This window comes from Bemisia tabaci, chromosome 8 (assembly GCF_918797505.1).
Source record: "Bemisia tabaci chromosome 8, PGI_BMITA_v3".
Classification (NCBI taxonomy): domain Eukaryota; kingdom Metazoa; phylum Arthropoda; class Insecta; order Hemiptera; family Aleyrodidae; genus Bemisia; species Bemisia tabaci.
Genome location: NC_092800.1, coordinates 23,282,261 through 23,307,320, shown reverse-complemented (window position 1 = coordinate 23,307,320; position 25,060 = coordinate 23,282,261). Strand labels below are relative to the sequence as shown.

Sequence of the window (25,060 nt, the reverse complement as noted above, 5' to 3'; positions counted from 1 at the left end):
ACCGCACTGTGTTTGATGCAATGCGTGAAGTATTCATGCAGTCTTGTAGGCGCTAATATGTGTTACATGCCGACCGCCGCACCGAGGGCTTCTTCTGTTCATCTCAAGGCCTCGTAATCATTGCTCTCTGCGCCGCGCCGCGCCGCTCCAGGGCAAGTTGCGTTAGAAATTACCGTAAGTACACTCAGGAGATGAGAGATTTTGTCGTCTTTTCTCGTTTGTAATTTTTTTTCTGAATCCGATTTTTTTACCTACATTAAAAACGAGAAAGTAAAAAAATTTGCCACCATGGGCCGCGGCCCATATATGGCCACCCCTACATCCGGCCCTGTTTCTCCCAATCTTTCGTGAAAGAGGCATTCTTTTTCTGATTTTCTTTTTTCTTATTTTTTTTGTAAGTGCTACCCCGTGCAATAGTTTTGAAACACGAAAGGCGACTTGGAATGATAGCCTTTTTGAGAAGGAAAACATCGTAAACTAATGCAACGCTTCCTTCGTAAGTTCGTAACATGAAAAATAAATGAAGGTGTAACTTTGAGCTTTTTAACCGTGTGTCATTCTTTCTGCTCCCTTATTATTCCTAAACGAATAAGTTTTCCGAATCTCTGAAAAAATATAAAAGTCAAACTTATTTAAGTTCGGACTGGGGGATGATTTTTAGGTACTTTAACCAAAAAAGTCTGAATATTTTCAAGGGGTGGAAACCCCTAAGGTTCCTGGGTTCCACGTGGAAATAATTCATGCTGTCTGATTCTCGCCTATTCTTACGGTGTGAAAGACGTGCGCCGATGTCTGCTTTTTCTTCTTTTCCGTAAAATAAAATTTTCTGAACTTGGAATAAAATGGGGAGCTTACAAAATGTATTACTGTATCCACTTAGCTTTGGACGGCGAGTTTACTAAAAGGTAATGCGCAAGATTGGCATACGAAAATTGACCCAGACGTTTTGATAGTTTTAATGAACGATAGTTTTTATATCGTTGATTTTGATCTCAATCAGCCAGACGTTATCCAGATGAAAGCGCACAGACTTCACAAGCGCGTCAATTTGAATTTTCGCGCGCTTGGTGCTATCAGCAAGGAAGCGATGTCTAGTGGGCAAGTCTTGCAACTTAGCAATGTTATCATTTTCATCTCTCAAAAGCATAACAACCCAAAAATCTCTGTCTGTTGATCTCATTTTTCGCTCTACATTTTCTTCGTGATGAGTTTGTGTTCAGATTCTTATCTCCGTTCTACGTAGTCGAGGGATCTTTGATAGCGGGCTCTCGTAATTTTTCTCGGAGTTAGAATAACCGGCGAGGCATATCAATTGGATTTTTCATCATGGCTAGTAGAGACAGATCATTCAAGTCTGAAGATGACCAAAGTGTGGAGGTAAGTTTATACATGAGTTTAATTTCCCACCTCCTTGTTTCCAGCCTCGTTCACATGGTGCCTAGATTTCCTCTTTTAATCTAGAAGCATTGAGTTGCCACAGGACAAATATGCTAGTGATGCCGTATCTTACTCTCAATGCGAGATCCCTGTCCGCAAAGACTTGAAAACCACCTCTAACACAGAAAGAATTGCACACACTTTACTAAGTACTTTCATCAAAAACGAATTTGATGTGACAGCTAGTTTGTATCAAAGTGGCTAAATGGAAATCTTTGAAAATGTAGTATTGATTTGTTCAGAGGACTCAAAACCGAAGATTCTCTAGTTTCTGGTTAGTGAAAGTAAGTAGGTATTCCTTAGTATCACGATGGGACATCAGCTGGCTCGGGTTCAGAAGGGAGCCGAGGAGATTGCTGCTTACCATTTAGTTCTTAGCTTGTTACATTACAAGGAGGATTAAATTTGGTTGATCATCCAATCAACAGCAAAATATCAACAAATGCAAAAAGTGTTAGGTAAGCAAATGAATCAAAATTGATTATCGAGACCACACAGAAAAACCTGCCATTCCCTAACCAGGCTTTGTATATTTTGATTGTATTGCCCCAAAAATGCATCATGTTTCCCTGTGCAGTTCTGCAGGTATGAGACAAAAATGTACAAGTAACTGAATGACTTCTAGAAATGCCCTACTTAGCATGATTTTTTCAAGTTTGTGCGTTGTTGACATTCATGAATTTTTTTAATGTAATTTCAATTTAAAGTGATGTCATCTATTCATTATTCCAACTCAATTTTCCAGACCTTGGCAGAAGTCTTCAAATGTTTCATCTGCATGGAGAAGCTTCGAGATGCACATTTGTGTCCTCACTGCTCGAAACTGTGCTGCTATTTATGCATCCGACGTTGGCTGATGGAGCAGCAACAACAGCAGTGTCCTCATTGCCGCGCAAGTCTTCTTCTAAGCGAGTTGGTGAATTGTAGATGGGTTGAAGAAGTCACCCAACAGCTTGACACGTTACAAGCAGTCTCCAGTGCCGCCTCAAACAAAGGAGAGTCGGAGTGTGATAGGTATAGTTTTCCTTTCTCACTGTTGTCAACTCAAACACTTCATCATAAGGGTGAAATCAGATTAGAATGGCTCTCAATTTAACTGTTGTAATTTTCAAGTTGTCTCAATTACCTAGCATGACCATATACTTACTTTACACCAAGCGATGTAAAGTTTTTGAGCCTCTTCACAAATTGTCTTAAAACATTTTGAAACAGAATGTACACTGAAAAAAAATTGCTGAATAACATCCTGCCATGTTAGGACTCTATGCAACAACTCTGGAATGTCAATACGAACACTAAGGCAGTTAATACAACATCCTCACAACATTGATTGCAGTACCAAAGTGTTCACACCAACATTCCAGAGTTGCTGTACGGACTTTTAACATGGGGGAACGTTCATGTAGCAATTTTTTTATTTTGTGTAGGAAGGGAATGAAGAATGAACTATCCAAAATTTGAAATTATGCTAAATCAATAAAAATTCTGTGCTTTTATCATGATTCATTTCTGCAAATTAGATCTGCTCCAATCATATTTACGAAAATAAAATTAAATCAATGACTTGATTGAGTAAAATTCTTAATAATTAAAAGTTTAAAAATTGAAAAATTTGTACCTACCTGAATAATTATGATCGGATTCTTCACTTTTAAATATTAAATAAAATGAAAGAGTTGGCGAAAATGTGAAACTTTTGTACTTATAAAGGGCAGTACTATTATTATCATCTCCTTGATCCTGACTTCACAATTAAAGAGATCTGCATTTTCATGGCCCGCACACTCGTATCATCATTGATATGTTACCTAAAAACTCACAATCGGTTTCAAAACAAAAATTAAAATTTTGACTGTTGGAATATGTTAAATCATGTTGAAAATTCGCCTGTTCCAGGTGCCCGTTACATCAAGAAAAACTATCGGTTTATTGTTGGACGTGTAGGAAGTGCATCTGCCACCAGTGTGCTCTCTGGGGAGGTCACCATTCAGGGCACACATTCAAACCCCTCGATGAAGTTTACGAACAACACTATTCACAAATAAAGGAAGAAGTTGTTCAACTCAAACGGAGACATTCAGAACTCATAAGTCTAGTCCAGGAGGTGGTCAGTAGATTTCCTATATCAATGTTCAAAGTGCAAAACCACGTATCTCCATCGTAGTGTTTCATTATGTCGGCTCCTAGGTATTTTATTAATTTTAAATATAAGTTTTGGTAGCTTGAAATTTTCACAAAATCTTGTAATAACAGAGGCAAAAAAAAACCAAGGAAGTTTTAATGAAGTTATATTGAATTGTTTTCCAAAGAAAAAAGGAAGTTTGACAGGAAGTTTGCAGCGCCGCAAATGGAGATACGTGGTTTCACACTTTAACCATCAATATGCTCTTGTCACCCAGACTAAATATTCCAAGCTTTGCTGGCGTGTAGTTTCCTGTGAATAAAACTGATCTTGGAGAATATTCCTGATCAGTCAAACTTGGAAAAAGCGAAAGGAAATAGTTAGAAATTTTCCTTTTAAAAATGAAAGTTGTGGTGAAAGTGTGTGTGTTGAAGTTGTGTGTCAACCCTAACTCTAGTCACTATTAGAGGCCATTCTAAGATGCCTTGCGAGCAGATGAACCCTCAGGAAAATTTTTGACTTTAGTTCCTATCTTTAATTTAATTTTGGATCACTGTTGCTGGTTTCAAAATGTATTCATAACAGCTGACAACAAAACCAATTTTTGAAGCATTGCTATCAAACTCTTGAAGTAATCAGATCTAATGATGCCATAGGGGTTTGTGCATTTAGCAATAGCCTTCAACTCAGTAACAGCATATGAACACTACAGCTCATTCAGATAAGTCACATTCTTGCTTGGAGTGGGGTCAATATCTTTGCCGTTTACCAAACATAACTAACCTCTTTTTTTAAATGAAAAAAGGTCCGCATGCGGGTAAGCAGTCAGGAAGACTTTACATTGACTTTTATATAAGCACAAGGTTTCGAAAAGGGGCTTAAAATTAAATAAAGTGCTCCACATAAATGGTAAATTACCATTACCTAATGGATTTTATCTTAGTTTGCAGGCATCCTGTAATATTCGAAAAGAGGGCAATTATCAAATCAGCAATTAGAATAGTTGAAAGTAGAAACAGTCCTGAGCTTCTTCTAGAGCTTGATGGAAGATTAGATGAAAATTGTATAATTCATTTTTTTCCTCAAATTGTTTCCAGAATCGCAATGTGGATTCTGTACGAGTCGCAAAGGATGAAAGAGTTCGTGAAATCAGAAATGCAGTGGAGCTAATGATAGCAAGATTAGATTCTCAGCTGAAGAATAAACTGTTAACCTTGATGGGCCAGAAAAATGTACTATCAGCAGAGACAGAGCAGCTTGAAGCACTGCTTCTTGAAATAGAGCACCAGTTGTATTCGCGCTCTAAATCAGAGCTCATCAATCAGTCAAGTGAATTCTCCCAAACGATCCACCAGATACGAAAAAAACCTATGGCCAGCTTCGTTACTGCTCCTGTTCCTGCTGACTTTCAGAGGTGACGCCACTAAACATTGATTGATATCTGAATTAGCATTATCATGTTTTTTTTTTCTGCCAGAAAAGTCAGTTGCATGCATCATACAAGATTTTGATAAATAATATTTTTACGGATCAGCAAAAATAATAAAAAATTGTTCTCAGGGCCATTGCTCTATTTTTCCTATCTTTATCTTTTTTAAAAATTTTAATGTTACCACCTTCTTTGCGATATTACAGTGAAAGCTTGGTAAGTTCATGAGTTGAACTTTCATCAAGGCAAAAATCCTTTCGGTGGAACCTTTCTTCAATACAAGCAAATTCCATCAGGCAAGGTGTAAGAACGCCACCAAAGACAATTCATGATTATTTCAACCGTAGAGTAGAAATTTGCTGATGTAGAAGAAAAATTTCACATTTTTTCCAGAATATAGTCAAAGAAAATAAGAATCAAAGGCAATTTTATGCCAGAGAAGAGTTCAACTACTTATGTTCTTTTAAATCAATGAGGTTAGCAAAAGTGAGACATCGGCTATTTACTTTGAAAATCATTGATTCAATCACTACAAAAATGCCTAGTGTCTTTTTTCTTTCATTCTTAATCAGTTTGGTGAATTTCAAGGTTTCAGTTTTCATTATGGTAAATGAATTTAGTGCTAAAACTGCAAAACGGTTAAGATGAAAAGTTAATCAAGTCAACATTTTCTTTGTTCCCGCAAATTTTTGTCATAAGAAGCTTTTAATGAATTAAGCTTAATCTCTTAATGAGTAAGCTGTTCAAATATATTAGAATAGATTTCATTGTAACTGATTTGGTTGGTCATCATTTTAAAACTAAAAGTTTAAATGTATTAGTGACTTTTGGAGACTAAACTATCATATGTATCCATTTCCACTAATTTTATACCAGCTTAAGCAGCGTGAATTAAATGTGTCGAGGGTCATTCCATTTAGAACCTACCATCCATGCAACCGCCCGACTCGGATTTTGATGATAATTTTTTTTCTTGATCAGACCACCATATAATGAACTTCTGCAAAATATTAGGTCTCAAATCGAAAAACTCACTGAGATATGAATTTTGGAAGTTTTAAGAATTTTCAAGAAAGAGACGTTTCGAACTTCCGAGAAAGAGAGGGTCATTTTCCCCAAAAAAATTCACCCCGGGCCCATTTTTCGTCGGATTGAAGTGAAAATTTGACACAATGTCCATGAAAGTATGTAAATTTGAGAATAAAATGCATAAAATGTTCGACTTCACTCATTGATGTGCTGCGGTTGATAGTTCGTTGTGATTTTGTCTGATTTTAGCGACAAAACCTTCCCCTCTTCAAATGCTCATAACTTTTGAGCTGCAAGTTATTTTTTGCTCCAATTTTTTTTAAAATGCTCCTAAGATTATTAGAAAGACGCCTAAAGAACAATTCTGATGGCGTTTTGGGCTTTAGTATCTTTTTTTTTCACTTTTGTCCGAAAAAGGCCTAAAAAACTGGAAATAACACCAAAATTGTTCCGATAATCGACCATTACCCTGAAAAGTCAACTCAAAAATCGCTCAATTTTTGCCTGAATGGTCCTTACTGTGTGTACAATATGTTTGAAAAATAAAATCAATGGTATTTTGGGTTTATATATCTTTAACTTCGAGTTTTTTCCGAAAAAAGGCCAGCAAAACTGAAAAACACTGAAATTACACCAATTATCGGCTCTAACGTTGGAGTAGCAACTCAAAAATTGCTCACATTTATACTGAATGGTTCTCACTGCATGTGAAATGCGTCTGGGGAATAAAAGTGATGGTATGTTGGGTTTCCATAACCCTTTTCCCAACATTTTTACTCAAGAGAGGCTCGCTCAACTGAAAAAAGCGCTAGGAAAATCTCATTAACCGACCATTACATTGAAAAAACAATTGATTGGGGGCCCAGATTTTTCACCAAAGGACTCTTGTTGTATGGGAAGCACACTAACTTGAGGAGTGAATATAGTGTATTCTTGGTTGTAGTAGTTTTCCCCTTCACTCCAATCTTTACGATCGGCTTTAAAGTAAGGAAATAAAACTGTAGGTATCTCTTAACTGATAGGCATCTGTTATGGAATATGAGTATGTCACGGGTGATAGACTCAAATTCGGGTTGAAAGTTTGTGAGACCGTTTGGCACCAGTTGATTTTTAATAAAAGGTAGAATCAACAAACTACTAGAATGGATTGAGAATTATAGACACTGAATTTTTGGAGATGAAATTTAGAGCTGTACTGAGTCAAAAGAGATAGCACAGAATCACAAGAGTTAAACAGTAAAGAAAATAGTCACTCAGAAAATGTGCTAGAAGGGGAGAGTGGGCACAAGCGTACTTGTACGGGTCTAGATGGTAAAGAACCTGGGGTCTAAGAGATGAGAAAAGACAGACAGACCTAGGTTTTAGGGCAGCGCATGCTTATATAGACTTGCTGAGGTCACGGGTGGTGAGACAACAAGCCTACACAAGATTGGCTGGCTATAATCTATGTAGTTATCAGCTGCAAGTTTAGTAATTAAATTTATGGGTGATTCTTGGTGATGGCTGGGAGATAGGGGTGACGAAGACAAAAGTGGACGAAATCCAGCCATCACTAATGAGTGTTCTAAAATTAATAAGAAATATTCGAAAATGTAAGGCAAAAAGATGAGAAGGTGTTGACAGCATCCCTATTCACATTAAATGTGATTTACTGACTCCTGGATGGCATCATAATGAGGTTAATAACTTTCAAATGTATTCTGAAACAAAAATTAATGGAAAAGATAAAAAGTTCTAATAGGAATTATCAGAACATTAAATTGTTAAAAATTGAGGGAGGTTATTCATGCTGACTTAGAGTTGAAGTATTGTAATTGTAGTTTTGAAAAATTGAGTTACCTATTTATTTCCTCAACATCTCAAGCAAGGGTTTCACTCTTAAAGGGTGGGAAAAAATATGTACAAAAATCATGTATTTGGATATTTTGCGTTAAAAAAATAGAATGTTATCCATGAAGTACCTAACTGTAAGGTTTGCCCTTGATTCACTCAATTCAGAACTTAGTTGCTTTTTCAACTCAAAGCATTAAATTTACTTCAAAAAACTTTTGAATTTTCAGATCTATAAATTAGACTGTTGCTGATATAGATTACGATCTTGATTGCCCTGAATAATTACTCTAACCCAGAGTAAGTTAAAGTTATGCTAGAAATCTCAACAAATTCGTTGTTGCGTGTGCGCGTGATAGGCATTGGTTCTTTGGGCTTGTTCTATCCAAATCAGAGGAAGAAAACAACTTTGAGATTTCATTTATGTATCCATCCGCGTCCGTGAATTAAAAAGTTTTTTGGAGTAAATTTAATGCTTCGAGTTGAAAAAGCAACTAAGTTCTGAATTGAGTAAATCAAGGGCAAACCTTACAGTTACTTAATTGATAACATTCTATTTTTTTATCGCAAAATATCTAAATACATGATTTTTGTACATATTTTTTCCCTCCCTTTAAGAGTGAATCCCTTGCTATATTCACTCCTCAAGTTAGTGTGCTTCCCATACAACAAGAGTCCTTTGGTGAAAAATCTGGGCCCCCAATCAATTGTTTTTTCAATGTAGTGGTCGGTTAATGAGATTTTCCTAGCGCTTTTTTCAGTTGAGCGAGCCTCTCTTGAGTAAAAATGTTGGGAAAAGGGTTATGGAAACCCAACATACCATCACTTTTATTCCCCAGACGCATTTCACATGCAGTGAGAACCATTCAGTATAAAATTGAGCAATTTTTGAGTTGCTACTCCAACGTTAGAGCCGATAATTGGTGTAATTTCAGTGTTTTTCAGTTTTGCTGGCCTTTTTTCGGAAAAAACTCGAAGTTAAAGATATATAAACCCAAAATACCATTGATTTTATTTTTCAAACATATTGTACACACAGTAAGGACCATTCAGGCAAAAATTGAGCGATTTTTGAGTTGACTTTTCAGGGTAATGGTCGATTATCGGAACAATTTTGGTGTTATTTCCAGTTTTTTAGGCCTTTTTCGAACAAAAGTGAAAAAAAAAGATACTAAAGCCCCAAACGCCATCAGAATTGTTCTTTAGGCGTCTTTCTAATAATCTTAGGAGCATTTTAAAAAAAATTGGAGCAAAAAATAACTTGCAGCTCAAAAGTTATGAGCATTTGAAGAGGGGAAGGTTTTGTCGCTAAAATCAGACAAAATCACAACGAACTATCAACCGCAGCACATCAATGAGTGAAGTCGAACATTTTATGCATTTTATTCTCAAATTTACATACTTTCATGGACATTGTGTCAAATTTTCACTTCTATCCGACGAAAAATGGGCCCGCGGTGAATTTTTTTGGGGAAAATGACCCTCTCTTTCTCGGAAGTTCGAAACGTCTCTTTCTTGAAAATTCTTAAAACTTCCAAAATTCATATCTCAGTGAGTTTTTCGATTTGAGACCTAATATTTTGCAGAAGTTCATTATTTGGTGGTCTGATCAAGAAAAAAATTTATCATCAAAATCCGAGTCGGGCGGTTGCATGGCTGGTAGGTTCTATATGGAATGACCCTCTTGCTATATTCTCCATAATTCTCTCAATTTTAAGTTCTGTTGGTCACATGAAAACTGCTAGAATTACCTACATTTTTTTGTTTAATCCATAACCAGTTCCGCTTCTTCAGGTGATCAGTTTCCATTAAAGTGTATTTTATTTTTTCAGTGAAATTGTTCCATGTTACGATAGTTGCACTTTCATCATGCAGCAGTTCACGGAATTACAACATAAAGCTGATCCAGTTTATTCAAATCCTCTCTATGTTAACGGTCTCTGTTGGCGCCTGAAGGTCTATCCAGATGGAAATGGTGTAGTGCGTAGCAAATACCTGTCAGTTTTTTTGGAACTCAGCGCTGGATTACCAGAAACTTCCAAGTGAGTATTCCTAGGAAAATATATAAGTGATATATTAGTGTATATATTAATAATAACTGACAGTGAAAAAGCAAAACCATGTATGCCCATGGCGATTCTTCGAAATGGCTGCTCCTTTTTCCTTTGAAGGAAAAGAAGCCAATTTTCTAGCTTGAAATTTATACGGAATACCCTGCTAAGAGAGGAAGGAATCCATGAAATCGTTTTGACTAGTTCTTAAGGAAGAAATAAAAAATGGCAGGAAGTCGCAAACAAAGGTACGTGGTTTTGCAGTTAGGCCCTTAATATCCTGTATTCTGGAATTTTGCATAGTAAACATACTTCTTATAACATTTTTCAATTGCGTGTCGTTAAGTTTATTATTTCCTGTAAGTTTTAACTCATCAGAAGTTTAAAGTTTTTGCAAGTAGTGGTACCAAAAAAACAAACATCTAAAAAACCAAGTTTCCAAAATGAAGTTTTGTCATTGTACAGTAAGACAGGTTCTGAAAATTTTTCCCAAATCAAATGTAGAGAATCAAAAGAACCCCGCACAGAGCATGGGCTCAGCGGCTCTCGGTGAAAGTTGATGAAACTTTAATAGATTGTTATAAAGTTCATAATTAAGGGAAAGCCAAAAAATTAGCTCACTTTTACGAGTAGAAGCTGAGATATTCGCGATTGAACCCGGACTATTTTCTGTGCGGCGGAGGTAAATGGGCGCTCCGCGTCGCCGTCGCCTTACCTTGCTCGAGCACTTCGGCCAGGAAACCCCCTCTCCCCACCAGGTAGCTACGATGTCGCATTGTTTACACTCACAAGGGGAACTTACGGACCTGCCGCCTCCGATTGGGCTGAATTTTTTTTTACAGACTCTATGGACCAATTCTAGAGGTTAAGTGGAGCCGTTTTCCCGAATGCGCAATAGGAAGGGCGTAAAAAATTCCCAAAAGTAGCGTTTTCGGCGTGTGATTTGGTCGTGCGGCGCGTGGCAACACTGAAGCAGCCTCTTGTACCGCTTTATCGGCCTGAAGGTTTCAGCGGAGTCCGGAGCCCTACTGCACACGTGCTGGCTCCATGATAGTGATGTCCCGGGTTCGATCCTCGACTTTTTATTTTCCGCATGATCACGTAACATTTTATTTTTAATTCTTCATCCGCATTTATAAATCAAGCAGTTCCGATCACTATCCCCCCTTCTCATTTTACGTACATTTTCCCCCGATATTTATTCACGTTGGCCACATATAATCGTATGAAACTTCATTGATATAAATTAATGAATTAAAAAGCAAAAGAAAACCTTATTTGTTACTACATTATCTCCCAATGTTTTCCTGGAAAAATATGTAATGTGTAAATAAATCAAAGAGCAACCCCAAACCCATGTGTACGCAAGGGTCACCAAGAAACACATTATTTTAGCCCTTTGCTTTTTAATTCATTAATTTATGTCAATGAAGTTTCATACGATTATATGTGGTCAATGTGAATAAATATCGGGGGAAAATGTACGTAAAATGAGGGGGGGGGGGATAGTGATCGGAACTGCTTGATTTATAAATGCGGATGAAGAATTAAAAATAAAATGTTACGTGATCATGCGGAAAATAAAAAGTCGAGGATCGAACCCGGGACATCACTATCATGGAGCCAGTACGTGTGCAGTAGGGCTCCGGACTCCGCTGAAACCTTCAGGCCGATAAAGCGGTACAAGAGGCTGCTTCAGTGTTGCCACGCGCCGCATGACCAAATCACACGCCGAAAACGCTACTTTTGGGAATTTTTTACGCCCTTCCTATTGCGCATTCGGGAAAACGGCTCAACTTAACCTCTAGAATTGGTTCATTGAGTCTGTAAAAAAAAATTCAGCCCAATCGGAGGCGGCAGGTCCGTAAGTTCCCCTTGTGAGTGTAAACAATGCGACATCGTAGCTACCTGGTGGGGAGAGGGGGTTTCCTGGCCGAAGTGCTCGAGCAAGGTAAGGCGACGGCGACGCGGAGCGCCCATTTACCTCCACCGCACAGAAAATAGTCCGGGTTCAATCGCGAATATCTCAGCTTCTACTAGTAAAAGTGAGCTAATTTTTTGGCTTTCCCTTAATTATGAACTTTATAACAATCTATTAAAGTTTCATCAACTTTCACCGAGAGCCGCTGAGCCCATGCTCTGTGCGGGGTTCTTTGAAAGTTATTTTCATCCTTTCACTGGTTGGGCATTGATGTCTTTGAGTATCCGATATCTTGATTAATTTATTGCTGTGTACTTGTATCAGAAAATCAGGTTTTTTTCTGGAAAGTTTCAGAGGATGCAGCAAAAAACAGAAAGCTAAATTGGACGAACTAAATTAATTTTGGTCTAAGATCTCTCTCAGAGCGCCTTGAGTTTCGTTATCCAAGACACATAACTATTATGCAAAATGCAGTCACTGATTGTTCAAAGTGAAATTCATTCCTTTTTCTGGAACTTTCTGGAGATTTTGTAGCGTAATTCTTGATTTTTCCAAAATCAAGAAAATGAAGATTTTAATGGAAATTTTCTATTGCTCCGTTCAATGTTCATTCCAATCCAAGTCATTTATTTTCTCAATTTTCCCAGGTACGAATACCAGGTAGAAATGATACACCAAGGCTCCAGTGACGCCAGTAAAAACATTGTCCGAGAGTTTGCCTCAGATTTTGAAATCGGTGAATGTTGGGGCTATAATCGTTTTTTCCGATTGGATTTATTGGCTAGTGAAGGATACTTGAATGTTGAGCACGATACACTGATTTTAAGGTATCCAACCTATATTTGTTTCTAAGACCAATTAAATTATTTTAAACTAACTCACAGATTGTCTAAGGGCACAAGTTTGATTTTTTTGAGATAAGTTCTTTCACCTCCTCTTAATTTTTGTAGATAAATTCAACCTGACCTATATCATAGCCATGTGCATGGCTCACGCACCAATTGTAAAAATAAAAATAATAAATAGATAAACACTCAGCAGAAATGCAATCATAGAGAAAACCTACGTTTTTAATGTCAAGAAATAGACAAAGGAATGTCTTCTTTTTAAATATGAGGGCAACATTGTATAGTTAATGTTATCGATAAATGAGGCTAAAAAATTATGTCAACTTCGAGTCTTCGACCGACAACCCATTTTTTCACCCCCTTATTGACGCCGTTATTGATGCGAAAACAAACAGGTTACTGATACTCTTACTTACGTATCAGGAAGAGCGCACGGTAATCAGCTTGTTTTAAACTCTGGACAAGGCAAAGTGGACCATATATACCATTTATATTTGGCTTAGTTTGAGAGTTTGTTTTGTAAGGAAATGGGAAAGTCCCCGCATTTTAAAAAATTCTTCTTTTTCAGGTTTCAAGTTCGTCCTCCTACATTTTTCCAAAAATGTCGTGACCAGCAGTGGTACATCCAACAGCTTTTGGCCATAAAAAGCATGCAAGCTCAGCAAATAAATGAACTGAAAGCTGTAAGTTCTTCCTGAAAATTTCCTTTCAAAGTCGATCGATTTTATGCATGTTCAAGGTTTCAAAGCTATTAAAGAAAATAATTTATATGTTGGTGGTCTCCGCTAATTTTGCGCTATAGATTGCACCGAGAAAGTGACAACTTGAAGTTTTGGATTTCAGCTGTTTTTTAGCACCATTTGCATCATTTAGCATATGACCTGGATTTTTTCTACAGTGTAAAAGCAAAACTGAAATTTGAACAAATTCAATTAGTTTTGATTCTTTTTAAATTCTTGCCTGGGAAGAAGAAAAAAATCATTTCTCTTTTCTTTGGAAGTATTGAAAGTCCCTAATAATTAATAATGAATAGTCAATGTCTCAAAAAATTAATTCAGAATCCTAATAACTAATTTCTCGCCTTGACAAATCCAGTTTCTTGAAATTGATCCAAGTGAATCTAAAATATTGTAAAAAATTAGGAAAATCCTCTCTAAAATATTGTAAAAAATTAGGACAATCCTCTCTGATTTCTTATATGTCTTTAAATATTAGTAGATCTATCTCTGTGATTACTGCAAACCATTCAAGTAAATTTTCCAATATTTTATTTATCTCTTATTAACTACTTTTTTCAGCGTTTGGTGATTGACTCTTCTCGTAACATGATGAATGCTGTAAAAGGTAGCTCTTCAAATTCTACAAGCAACAATAATAACTACATTGTGACCGGTGAAGCTGGATTGGACTCTCCATCTGGCTCCGCCTACTCTGTACGCTTAGCAGAACCTCCAGTTTCGTCTCCCAGGTAACTTTCTACAATTTCTATCCTCTAAGCTTTTCCTGTCTATCTAGTGGTGTTAATTGAAAATAAAATGATTATTCTTGATTTTTTGGTAAGTTTAGTGTCTGCTGCCCGAGAAAATCCAGGAAGTTCAGAAATACTGATAAAGTACAGGAATTCCGTAAGGAGGCCCGCAATTTTTCGCTCCATATAACACGTGTCTTTGAGGACAGCCTGAAAAGTATGCAAACTGTTGCTTATTAATTCTTAGTGCATTATTCGCTATCTAGATTGCGTTTATGCGATTTTTTGTGACTGAGTATCTTCGCCATCAGTGAACTGTGGATTTTGTGGCTACATCACTTTTACAGCGTTTTGCGCATGTAACACAAATTTTCGAAATTTTATGAATTTTGTCACACAAATTAAGGTTTTCTACCATATGCGCCTTACTCTTTGAAATTAAGAGTAATAGTTTTTAGTTTTTCCCATACCATTCTTTTTCCTATCATTGCTAAGTTTTTCCATCCACTAGAAGTGTGATTCGCATGCTGTTGGACTGAATTAAGATTTAACTTCAGTTTAAATTTTCAAGTGCCCTATTGGCTCCTAGATTTCTCATTTATCTATGATTTTTTTTTCACGTTTTATCTAATTTTTTCAGATCATGCGAGACCGCTCAAGTCACTTCCAAAACATCAACAAAACCAGCATCTTGGGAAAATGACAGTATTGTACCGATTCTGAATGCCTGCGCCCCCCTCAAAAGTCCTACGAAAATTCGACCTCTCACTGCCTCTGTCTCATCGCCAGAACTTTTTATAAACTCTCTTCGACTAGCCAGTCCAACATTTAGTGATAGTGAGGTAGGTACCCTTCAATGTCTTCAAGCAAGAACAAAGAACTATGAATACATTTACTTTTCTTCTTTTTCGTTTATTTCAATCAACGGTGTGATAACTGCAATGCTTCTTTGTGACAGGAGTTTGCTGGGTTCTTCAGTGACAATGAAGGTTCTCAGGAAGAAAACGCCAACAACAACTGCCAATCCCCTGTCAGACATTCCTTGGAAGAAAACTTCAATGATGAAAATGATGTTGATGATGAAACGATGTCAGGTAGAGAATCAAATTTGTATCATTGTTTTTCCTGTAGTAAGTAGCGAAACAGATTTTCGTATTTTAGTTCAATCTCCCTACTAAATATGTCTAATTTTCTATTCATACTCAGCATCCTTTTTGGGCGCTTCTGGGTACCAGATGCGCCCTTTCCAGCCGTTCGACTCCCCCGATGTAACATGTACTATACTACATACCGTTTTGCCTTATGGGTAATGACGCCATTCTGGTACACCCGGGAAAATTTGATTTTTTTCTGCATCTGGTATTCGTAAAAGTTTTCGTGAAATGTTTTGCTTTTAAGCATAACAATCTCGCACGGACGTACTACCTGGTTAAACTATTTCGGGGCTTCGTTATGCTTAAATGCCTCATATTCGAGGTTGTAGTTTCAGATTGATTCGAAAAAATCACGAACAGTCACGTGATCTCTTCATTTTAGTGACGTATTACTGTACTATTTTGTGATTGGTTCATTTTCTCGGCGCAGCATCGTCAAGCGTCAGCTGTTTGCGGCTCTGGGTTGAAGGTTTAAGGTTATGTCAGAGAGAATAGAAAGTTAGAGGCCCGACTCGATGCTAGGTAATTGAAACAGATGCGCTCGCTGGCAACGTACGCAACTACTATTTTCTATTGTTTTCCAGAGACTAGCGGCGGGTATGTTGCTGCCGGACCACCTTCACGTAGGCAATTTGTTATACATCGTCCGTCCGCAATACTCTCGCTTGGCCGTATGAAAACGTTCCTCGCATGCGCAGTGTTAAAGAAGCGCCTTCCAACGCTTTGGCGTTGGAACTGCTTGTTTTTTTTTTTTTTTGACCCAAAAGGAAATGGATGTTTTATCATGGATGGAGTCTGTCACTTTCCAATGTATTTTATTAGATCAGAATTCGCCCTCATTGGTCTGCTGAACGGAGGGATTCAATCGCTCTTAGCTCAGCGATATCAGGCGTTGCCTAATTTTCTTTAACGTTTCATTTTTTAAACAGGAAACCAAACAACATTCAGGCTTGAAATGTAAATATTGTTCTAAATAATTATTGCTCTTAAAAGAAATATTGTTCTTTATTGAAAGGAAATTCACAAACAAAAAAGTTTCATGGCGTCATAATGTTTGATTCTCTGTTTAAAAAGCAAAAAATCCGAATAAATTAGGCAAGTTGGAATGCAGTTCAAATGCGGGTCAAGCGCGTTGGAACAACCCTAAGTGCTGAAGCTTCCTTCCTCAAGACTTTCAGGTCCAACTGTGTGGAAAAGTTGCACAGAACCTCTAAAAAATTATAATGTTGGCCAATTTACCCAACCTATCTTTCCCTGTAAACTGGCAGTAATCTCGATTTGGGCATGTATTTGAGTCTGTCTCCTCAATATTGTGTATTGTTGTCAGTGGGAGAAAAAAACGTACACATGTTTTATTTTTGGTTATCTAAATTTTGTTTCAGGCGATAATGATGTTGAGTGTCCTCCTCCAAAAAGGAATCCGGACAAAAGTGGAAGTGAAGAGTGCGCCACTAAATTAGCGTTAGTAGAATTTGATTGTATTTTCAAAATATTAAGCACGCACACACACACTCTGTGATGAATTTTGCTACCTTTCTTGTCAGTTGTTAGTCATGTCTTATTTTCTGCAGAAAAAAATAATTAATTATTTCCTTACGTAATCATTTTAGAATGCATGAAAACAATTCACAAAAGATTTCAATAGGAACCATTGGATTGTTTTCCTTTAAAGAATAAAACATGAGTACAGATCTGATACGTTGCAATCTGAGAAACGCATTTGTCAAATTTAGTCAAGGATTTACTTCGTGCAGACTCTAACCTTTTTTCCCTTAAAATTTTTGTCCTTTGAAATATTTTTATCTTCAAACAACTTGCCTTTACTTGAATTTTCACAAGGATTCAGCATCATTTAAAAAATTTTGTCAACTAATCAGCAAGTAAGAACTGATCTTCAACAATAGCTCTGCCGTGCAACGCAAAAACGCCGTGAACGCCATTTTACATTTTTTGGAAACAATGTATCATCGCAGAAAAACTTGTGTACCTTGGGACAATGTTTTCACAGGATTCTTTCGCTAATACTATCAAGAACTTGACCTGAAAATTTGAGGTGCATGGGTAAAACAGTTTTTATTTTAGAAAGTGTTAATTTCTAAAAAACGAGGGAAAATCTTGATGGATTTACGGCGTTTTTGCGTAGCACGACAGAGCTCTTCATGCTTATTTCTTCATTCATAGTCTAGACAAAATGTTCAGATTAGATTGTGTCTAACTCCAGTCATTTAGTTTTCTCATAACTTTTTCTATGTGATCTTAAAGTCTTTTTTAGTACCCTTCAGTTTTCTCTCTCCTTGTTGGTTTAGAGCTTCTAATATTGTCTCTATCCTCTGAAACTTTCATATATTTTTTACATGTAGATAGTTGAACATGTAGTATCCCAAAACTGCACAAACTTTAGTGCTTGGCCGCTTTTTTAGATCAAGTTGGATATTTCCGGAATTGGAAATTTATTTTATTTTCCCTTTATATATTTACAGAGATGAGTTGATGTTAATGCAGTTGTTGTATGAGATTCAAGAAAGAAGTGATGATGGTTTCCAAGATGATGCTTCGAAGTTTTTGTCAGATCAAGCCTCAAAAAGAGGTCCTTATGATAACCTACTTTTTTCACAGCTTATGCAGAGTAAGTATAAATTTTATTTCGTGCAACAGATGAATTAAGTTGAAAAGAAACACAGCAAGTCGCATCAAGTTTGAATGGAGAAAAGAAGGTTGGAAGATGTATTCCTTCGTATGACTCCATATTAAGGATAAAGTTAACGACTGATTTCCTGTTCAAAATATTTTCTCTCAACTTCAAAATTTGGCAGGAGATTTACGACTCGTTAAATTCAAAACTCCTTCCAAATCATTAATTCCCAAATGTGACTTGGTACATTTCTGCTAATCTCATTCCAAATCAATGTGTCATTTAAAATTATTGCGTGTCATTACAGTCCGGTACCGTTTTGGCACTCAATTTAAAATACTTAATAGATTTTTTATTCATTATCTTTTTACGTACTTATGTAAAGATTTTACGCTGATAGAAGTTCATCACAAAAATGCCTTACATCTGTACCTTTTCATGAAAAATTTGCTCATTTTCTGTACTTCTGTACCAACCTTTCAAAATTGATGCTTTCTCAGTGTATCCGTACTTTTTCCTCACAGGAGACTTCCTAATGAAGTGCATTTTACTTGTATCATTATGCTAAGGATATTAAAATTATGAGGATTATTAATGACGAGAATTCTTTTTTAAGGTTCTGAGCCTGGGCGAACCAAAGGCAGACGGCTTGTACCAGTGCCTGATGACTTTTCGTAAGTGTTTGATGTTTCCTCTTTGCATTCAACTGTTATACCTTTACTGTTTCTACTTTAGTTCCTCACGCCCAAGTACATGATAACCTAGACCAAGTATGTAATGCCTTTCTCAGAAAATTTGAAAAATTTTAAAGATTTCTCATCAACAATTGATTTTTGGTTATGCGTGCATTTAAGCTTACTATACTGTCCTGTAGCCTTCTAATGTGTAACAGATGGGGGCAAAATTTCCCAAAATCTTGAAAAATATGCTGAAATTGACAAGAACCTCTCATAAATGGTCAAATTCCAAATCTCTGAAGAGGGGAAGTGGGAAATCTACTCTCTTTGCTCTCCTTAATTGATGTCCTTTATGATATTTTTTTTGGTGAATCTCGTGCTTTCTCTTCGGCAGGATCCTTATTTATCTTCATACAATTAATTCTTGCACGCAGATTTCAAGTATGTAAAAGACTAATTATTTCACAGTCCCATTAGTCCCTGGCAAGCGATGATTTTATTTTTAAAAACTTTTTGTTTTGGAAACAAATTTCATTTTTTCTAGTGCTTTTTGGTGTCTTGCTTTCTTTTGAATTTTAAAAATGTCATAACTTCATAAATCATCTGAATTCACCCAGTTCTGTTTTTTTCTTTTTTTTTCAGAGATTTGGAAAGTCCTTCCGTGTCACCCTCTGGCATCAAGAAAGAGACGGACCAATCCGTACTTTATTATTCAACAGCTCTAATCAATTCCTTGAAAAACCGTAAAACAAGTGAGTCCTCTTTGCTTTTAGAGTCAAATTCCGTATTTATTTTGTTTTTTTGTCTTTTTCCTTACTAACAACAAGATAACTTTTAGTTAAATCAATTTTAAGCTCAAACGAGCTTAGAGTCCAATCGCTCTCCAAATAAGATGATTTTGATACCAGCCAGTAATGTATGAAAATCTATCACCACCAGTATTTTTTTCCAGTAAATGAATCCTCTAAACCTCTTAAAAAATCAAAAGGATTTTAGAAAACTTCGGGTAACCAATGCTGTAATTTTTGGTTTTAAATTACAAATATTTAATATTTTATTTGTGAATAATTTTTGCTTCCTGTAATCCAAAGGTTACTCAGATGATGAAGGCATACCTCAGTCACAATCTCATTCTAAGGTGCAACCCCAGGCTAAGCCCTTGCCTCGACCGAGAAGGAGGTATCATTCGAAATCCCGATCTCCCTCTTTATCGCCGAACAGAGTGAGTTTCTAAAATTCTCTTCTCTGTGTTATGTTTGTTTTATTGAACTTATTCTTGCTTTAGAATGTGATTTTTTTTTTTTCATTCAGCTTTTATAATTAGTCTACTGCCAGTCTTAGTAAGTTGATCTAAAATCTAACAAACCCAGATATGTATATGTTACTTCAGTTCTCCATTAACATCCAGATGTTGCAATTTTTTCTTCAAGCAAGAGCTGTACATCTTCAAGAAATTTTAATCAAATTTGAATTCATTTTAGAAACAATGTATGTGCCATATATGTGTCCTTATAGATTGGCGTTTCCATGAATGAGCCTGAAATAGTAGCTCCTTATTGCGCAATGCAGTTTGTTTCATTTATTGTAAAATAGCTGATCAAAATTATTGTTTAAAATTGTCTTCGAATTTTTCTTATAATGCGACATACATTCCCTCAAAATTTAAAAAAATAACGTTGTAAGTTTTTATTTTTGCAGATGAAATAGTCACGTGAACTTAGTTTATGAGAGTTTAGTTTAGTGATTGTTTCTCTTGGCCTGAAAACGGCGAGTTGTGATCAGTGATTCCAAGCGAGATGTGGCATGCGATATCAACACACATTGTCACAACACAGTTTTCATATCTCTATCATTGGTTCTCAAAGTAGGATAATTCTTCGCAGAGTTTTTTCCAAAATCATGGAGATTTTGTCAAGTCTAATCTAAAACCAATGTTGATGAGTCAGTAGCACGATACAATTGTATTGCTTCATGCAAAAGTATTAAATGAGCTGACTTAACCACAATTTTTTTTCTACTATAGGATCACCGCGGGAAGTTACTTTGAAGTTGAGAAAATAGACTGCCCTATAACGTCACTTGGCAGCATTTCCCACTAAACCTGTGTATTTCAACACATCCATGTACGTCGTTATAACTCTCCTAATCCTCGTCTGATTTACCAATGATATCTTCATTCTTAGCTCACAGGGTGGTTTAATATTTAAGCAAAAGATGTCAACATCCTGACTCTTATCACTCGCCCATTATTCATTCAAACAGGAGTAATGGGATCGGTTTACTTTCTAAGGACGCAAAATCATATTTTGTCACCGTCCTTTTAAGTTTTCTTATTATCTGTCTTCAGGTATTCAATAGCGAAACTTGGCGAAGTCTGTTACTCTTACGAGATTCTGGGGAGTCAAGAGTACCACAAAGTAAACTCCTTGAATATCTGTCCAAAAACAAGGAGGTTGACGCAAGTGGAATCAGCTCTCAAGCTGTTGGTAAGAATTTAAAGGAATCTTATCACTCAATAAGTTTGCCTACAGGAAAACTGAATTAAGTGAACAGTAAAGCATTAAAGTCTTAGAAGACAAATAATTATGCAAACTGTAGCTTAATTGCTAGCATACCATGAAACAGTCTGCATTTATAGATGATAACAGAGCCTCATTCCGCTGATAAAGCCAGAAAGGCAAAGGAAAATTAAAGGAAAGAGGCGATGACTTCTTTTGGTGCAGAGGAAGAGGTGGGCCAGAGTGATGGAGAGAGGCTTAACAATTGCCCATCACCTTGGAGACAGTTCATAATATGTTGCTGCAAAAGTTCCTTAAAAGGGGGTTTTATTTTTTGTTTTGAATTGTACCATTGATCAAATTGGCCGGTGAATCTGAGTTGAAGGAGGGAACATCAACAGGATTGTTTTTGAGATCATTTACTTGAATTGAATTTTATTTCATTTTTAATGTCAAAATTTACAGCCGTTTTTACCTTTTTCTTCCTGCAGATAAGAAAAAAAATAAGCTACGAATGAGGAGTGATCAGGACCTAGATACTCCTGAAAAGGACAACTCAGCCAGTCGTGGTTGCAGGTATGTTTCTTCTGATATATTTTAGCAAACATGAAATAATATGAGTTCAGTCCGTGTATGAGAGGCGTTCAGTAATCTATTGCAATTTCCATGCTATTTAAAAAAAAATCAATTGATGTAAAAAAAATAAAAATATTTTAAAAGCTGAGTACATGTCTGACTAGCCGCATTCAGGCACAAATGCAGTAGAGCTGTAGCAGTAGTACACCAGAGGATTTTTGTGGAATGATAGAAATGGATACAGAACTTACTGAATAGCCCTAGGATTTTAGTCCTTGTTTAAGCAACTTAGCAACTGGTAGAGGCTTTTATTTTGAAGCTTAACAAATGGGAGACAACAAGTGTAAATTGCTTGTTATCTTTCCGAAAAAAGTTTTGAAACAGAAAAATTTTACAGAATCCAATTTATGTTTCTTAAATTTTTAAATTTCTGACTCCCATTAAGTCTTGAAACACTTGAAATTTAAAAGGAAAAAAAATATTAGATTTTATACCCAATACCAAGGGGAAGAAATACATGAAGGAACATTCATCTTGAGATTGGCAGCAAATTGTAAAATGCGGAGTTTTTGAAATTCTGACAGCTAAAATGTGTGAGGATCATTTGGAGAGAAAAATACATTAAATTCCCGTACATTGAATGCATTTTTACTTCCAAAACATTCAAGACTCAAATGCTCTTAAAGCGTCTTCGTCCAAAAGCGTACAAAACTTTGTAAGCTATCATGATTGATAAAATCTTAGTAAGGCAGTAAAATTAGGCATATGATAAAGTACCAGATTTTCCTATTTTTCAGCAACTTTTTTGCTTTATATTTTTTTTTACAGAAGACTGTTTTTTTGTGTTTTGTTCTTTTTTAAATTGATAAGCAGTCAATAGACCTTTAATTTTTTTTTTCTTTTTCAGTTCCTCTGGAAATTGAAGGACTACCACAAAGTATTAATATTTAAAAGGTCTGCACCATGTATTTCCTGAATTTGTATTCTTCCTCTTCAATGACGCAGCACTGAGTTGGTAAAAGAGATTGTAACATATGGAGTTTTCTTTCTCAACAAGTTCATCCTTGCGGAATAATTTTTGGTCCTGATAATCATATTTGATCTTTTTCAAATAGGTATATGTTAGAATTTTCACCCTCCAAGACTGTTTTTTGTTGTTCATGTTTATCCTGCTACAGGGTATTTTTAGTTTTATAGGAGACTCCTTTAGTCAACATTTCTAGGAGTCGAGTCCAAGTGCAATACGTTAGCCGTTTAAAAAATTTGAAGCATGAGTCCATGGATTTAGATAGCAAAAATATCTGTTGAGCTCCAAAAGAAAATCAGCAAATCTGTTGAACTGTATTTGATGTAACGTTTCATCTTCTCTAGTGAACTTGCTTTGATGGAACTAATTTTGAACTTCGATTGAAATAACGTACCAATCTAACCAAGTCAGTTTGACATACTATTTTCAAGTTAGTTTAGAATGTTTTAATATATAAAAAAGTAAAGATTTTTTTTTTTTTTACTTTGCTTGAGCTCGCCTTGAATGCACTAAAGCATCATTCGGCCTCAAAGTCTGACTTACAGATGAACACACAAAGGTAGCACACTTTATCACCCACCATATCAAAAGCTTAGTACATATCGACGGTGAAACTACCAAACCACGTATCTCGTTTGCGGTGTTTAAAAATCTACGCTCACATTTTATTTTTTTGAAGTAGACCAAATCCATATCATTCCTTGAAATTTTCACGGAATTTTCTCCGCACAAAGAGGAAAAATCACAGAAATTTTCAAGACTGGATGTTAAGTAGTTTTTCATTTAAAAAATAAAGTATGACAGGAAGTCTGCGACGCCGCAAACCGAGATACGTGGTTTGGTAGTTTCACCGTCGATATTCCATGTAGAATAGGTTCAACTCTCATTACCTTTTGTATTGTCGTGTACATTCTAAGATTTGATATTGTTCTCCTCAATTTGACGAAACGATCTCACCAACATATTAAGTATAGTCATATGTAACTGGGTTTAGTATTTTGCGGAAAAGTGTGGGTTGGTTGCTCTTCTTACTGAATCGTACTTTAGCTGATGACCCTAGAGGTTAGCAAAAAGTAATGAGAATGGTTAAGATGTTCAAGCTCTTGGGCCAAATATGTATTGACACACTGCCCTTTTAAGAATGCCAAAGATGATGTCATTCCCTGCATTAGTATCTTTTCCAGTTTTTTCTGTGATTGCTCTATCTGTGAATGCATGCTTACATCATGTATCAATGCAGGGTTGCCGGCAGTGTGGAAAACTGGGAAAGTTAAGGAATTTGTGAGAAAAGTCAGGGAATTTTAGTCTTTTCCAATAGATTATCGCATATATTATAACTCGCATATTTACCCAGATCCCGGATGAGATTGTTAACTTCTGCTCTCTTAAATTCACAATATCTGTAAAATTATCTTCACTTCTGTTTTAATAGATGCGTTGAGGAACTCAACTGAGCCCTAAAATGGCAAATACACACAGTGTTCTCAATATTTATTTGAATTTTATAGCTAAAGAAACATCTGATATCGAAAGAGTAAAAACAAAATGAAATCTTTTAAGTCGTAGAAATGTTTATGGCGCTTCAACAGAAATGCATGGAATGCTAGATCTCGATATTCGCGTTTATTCAATTTTATTCAGTTTAACTGGTGGAGGAAATTTTAAAATTAAAGACTCTTTCTTTTCAAATGGCATCAATTTCTTTTTCTTTTTTTTTATTTTATTCATAACTTCGAGACACTGAAGCAATTCAGAAATTTTGCCATGAAGGAAGCGCCAAAATCGTCAGAAACATTTGGCGTCTTGGAAATTTGAAATTTATCTGCCTCTTCGCCTCAATAACTGACCTCATTAGGCCGCATCACACAATGACCTAAAAGTTGATTTCCACAATGTGTCTATTGTTATTAATATTAATATATATCTATTGTTTAGTTGAAGCTTGATCTCATTTGTAATGATTTTTGTTTCAAAACTATGATACATATCTCCGATGGATTCCATTTGAATCATTAAGTAAAGTATTGTGTAGCCGATAATTCACTGGAACTATCTTAAGATACATTATACTGGTTTTCAAGTTTTGTCGATCTCATGTTCATTTATTGGTGACTGACTCAACCTCTCAAAAAAGTCTGTAAGTAGCACTTAATGTAGAGCAACTGATGCAAAACTCCCATAGATTCAGTGAATTTAAGATATAGTCATCCCGAATTAAACTGGTCGAGAATTCTCAATAATTTTAACTAAATACAGGTGGTGGATTCTTCAAGTCAATACTGCAAAATCAATTGGTCAACAACGTTCCTGCAACCCTTTCAGCAACCATTGTTGGGTGGAAGTGTCCATGCTACAGAGTGG

The 25,060-nt window shown here is 36.1% G+C and overlaps 1 protein-coding gene across 1 annotated transcript; it reads left to right on the top strand.

Annotated features, from left to right (window-relative positions):
* The first annotated feature begins 1,127 nt into the window (after nt 1–1,127).
* On the top strand, nt 1,128–24,789 carry LOC109032558 (E3 ubiquitin-protein ligase TRIM37). Its single transcript, XM_019044747.2, has 18 exons — nt 1,128–1,377; nt 2,183–2,451; nt 3,334–3,544; nt 4,657–4,973; nt 9,680–9,889; nt 12,467–12,646; nt 13,236–13,350; nt 13,966–14,135; nt 14,776–14,977; nt 15,094–15,229; nt 16,672–16,750; nt 17,770–17,915; nt 18,538–18,595; nt 19,241–19,350; nt 19,690–19,820; nt 20,946–21,084; nt 21,588–21,672; nt 22,580–24,789. The coding sequence occupies exons 1-18, from the start codon at nt 1,327–1,329 to the stop codon at nt 22,593–22,595; spliced, it is 2,625 nt and encodes an 874-aa protein (XP_018900292.2). The 5' UTR covers nt 1,128–1,326; the 3' UTR covers nt 22,596–24,789.
* The last annotated feature ends 271 nt before the right edge of the window (nt 24,790–25,060 follow it).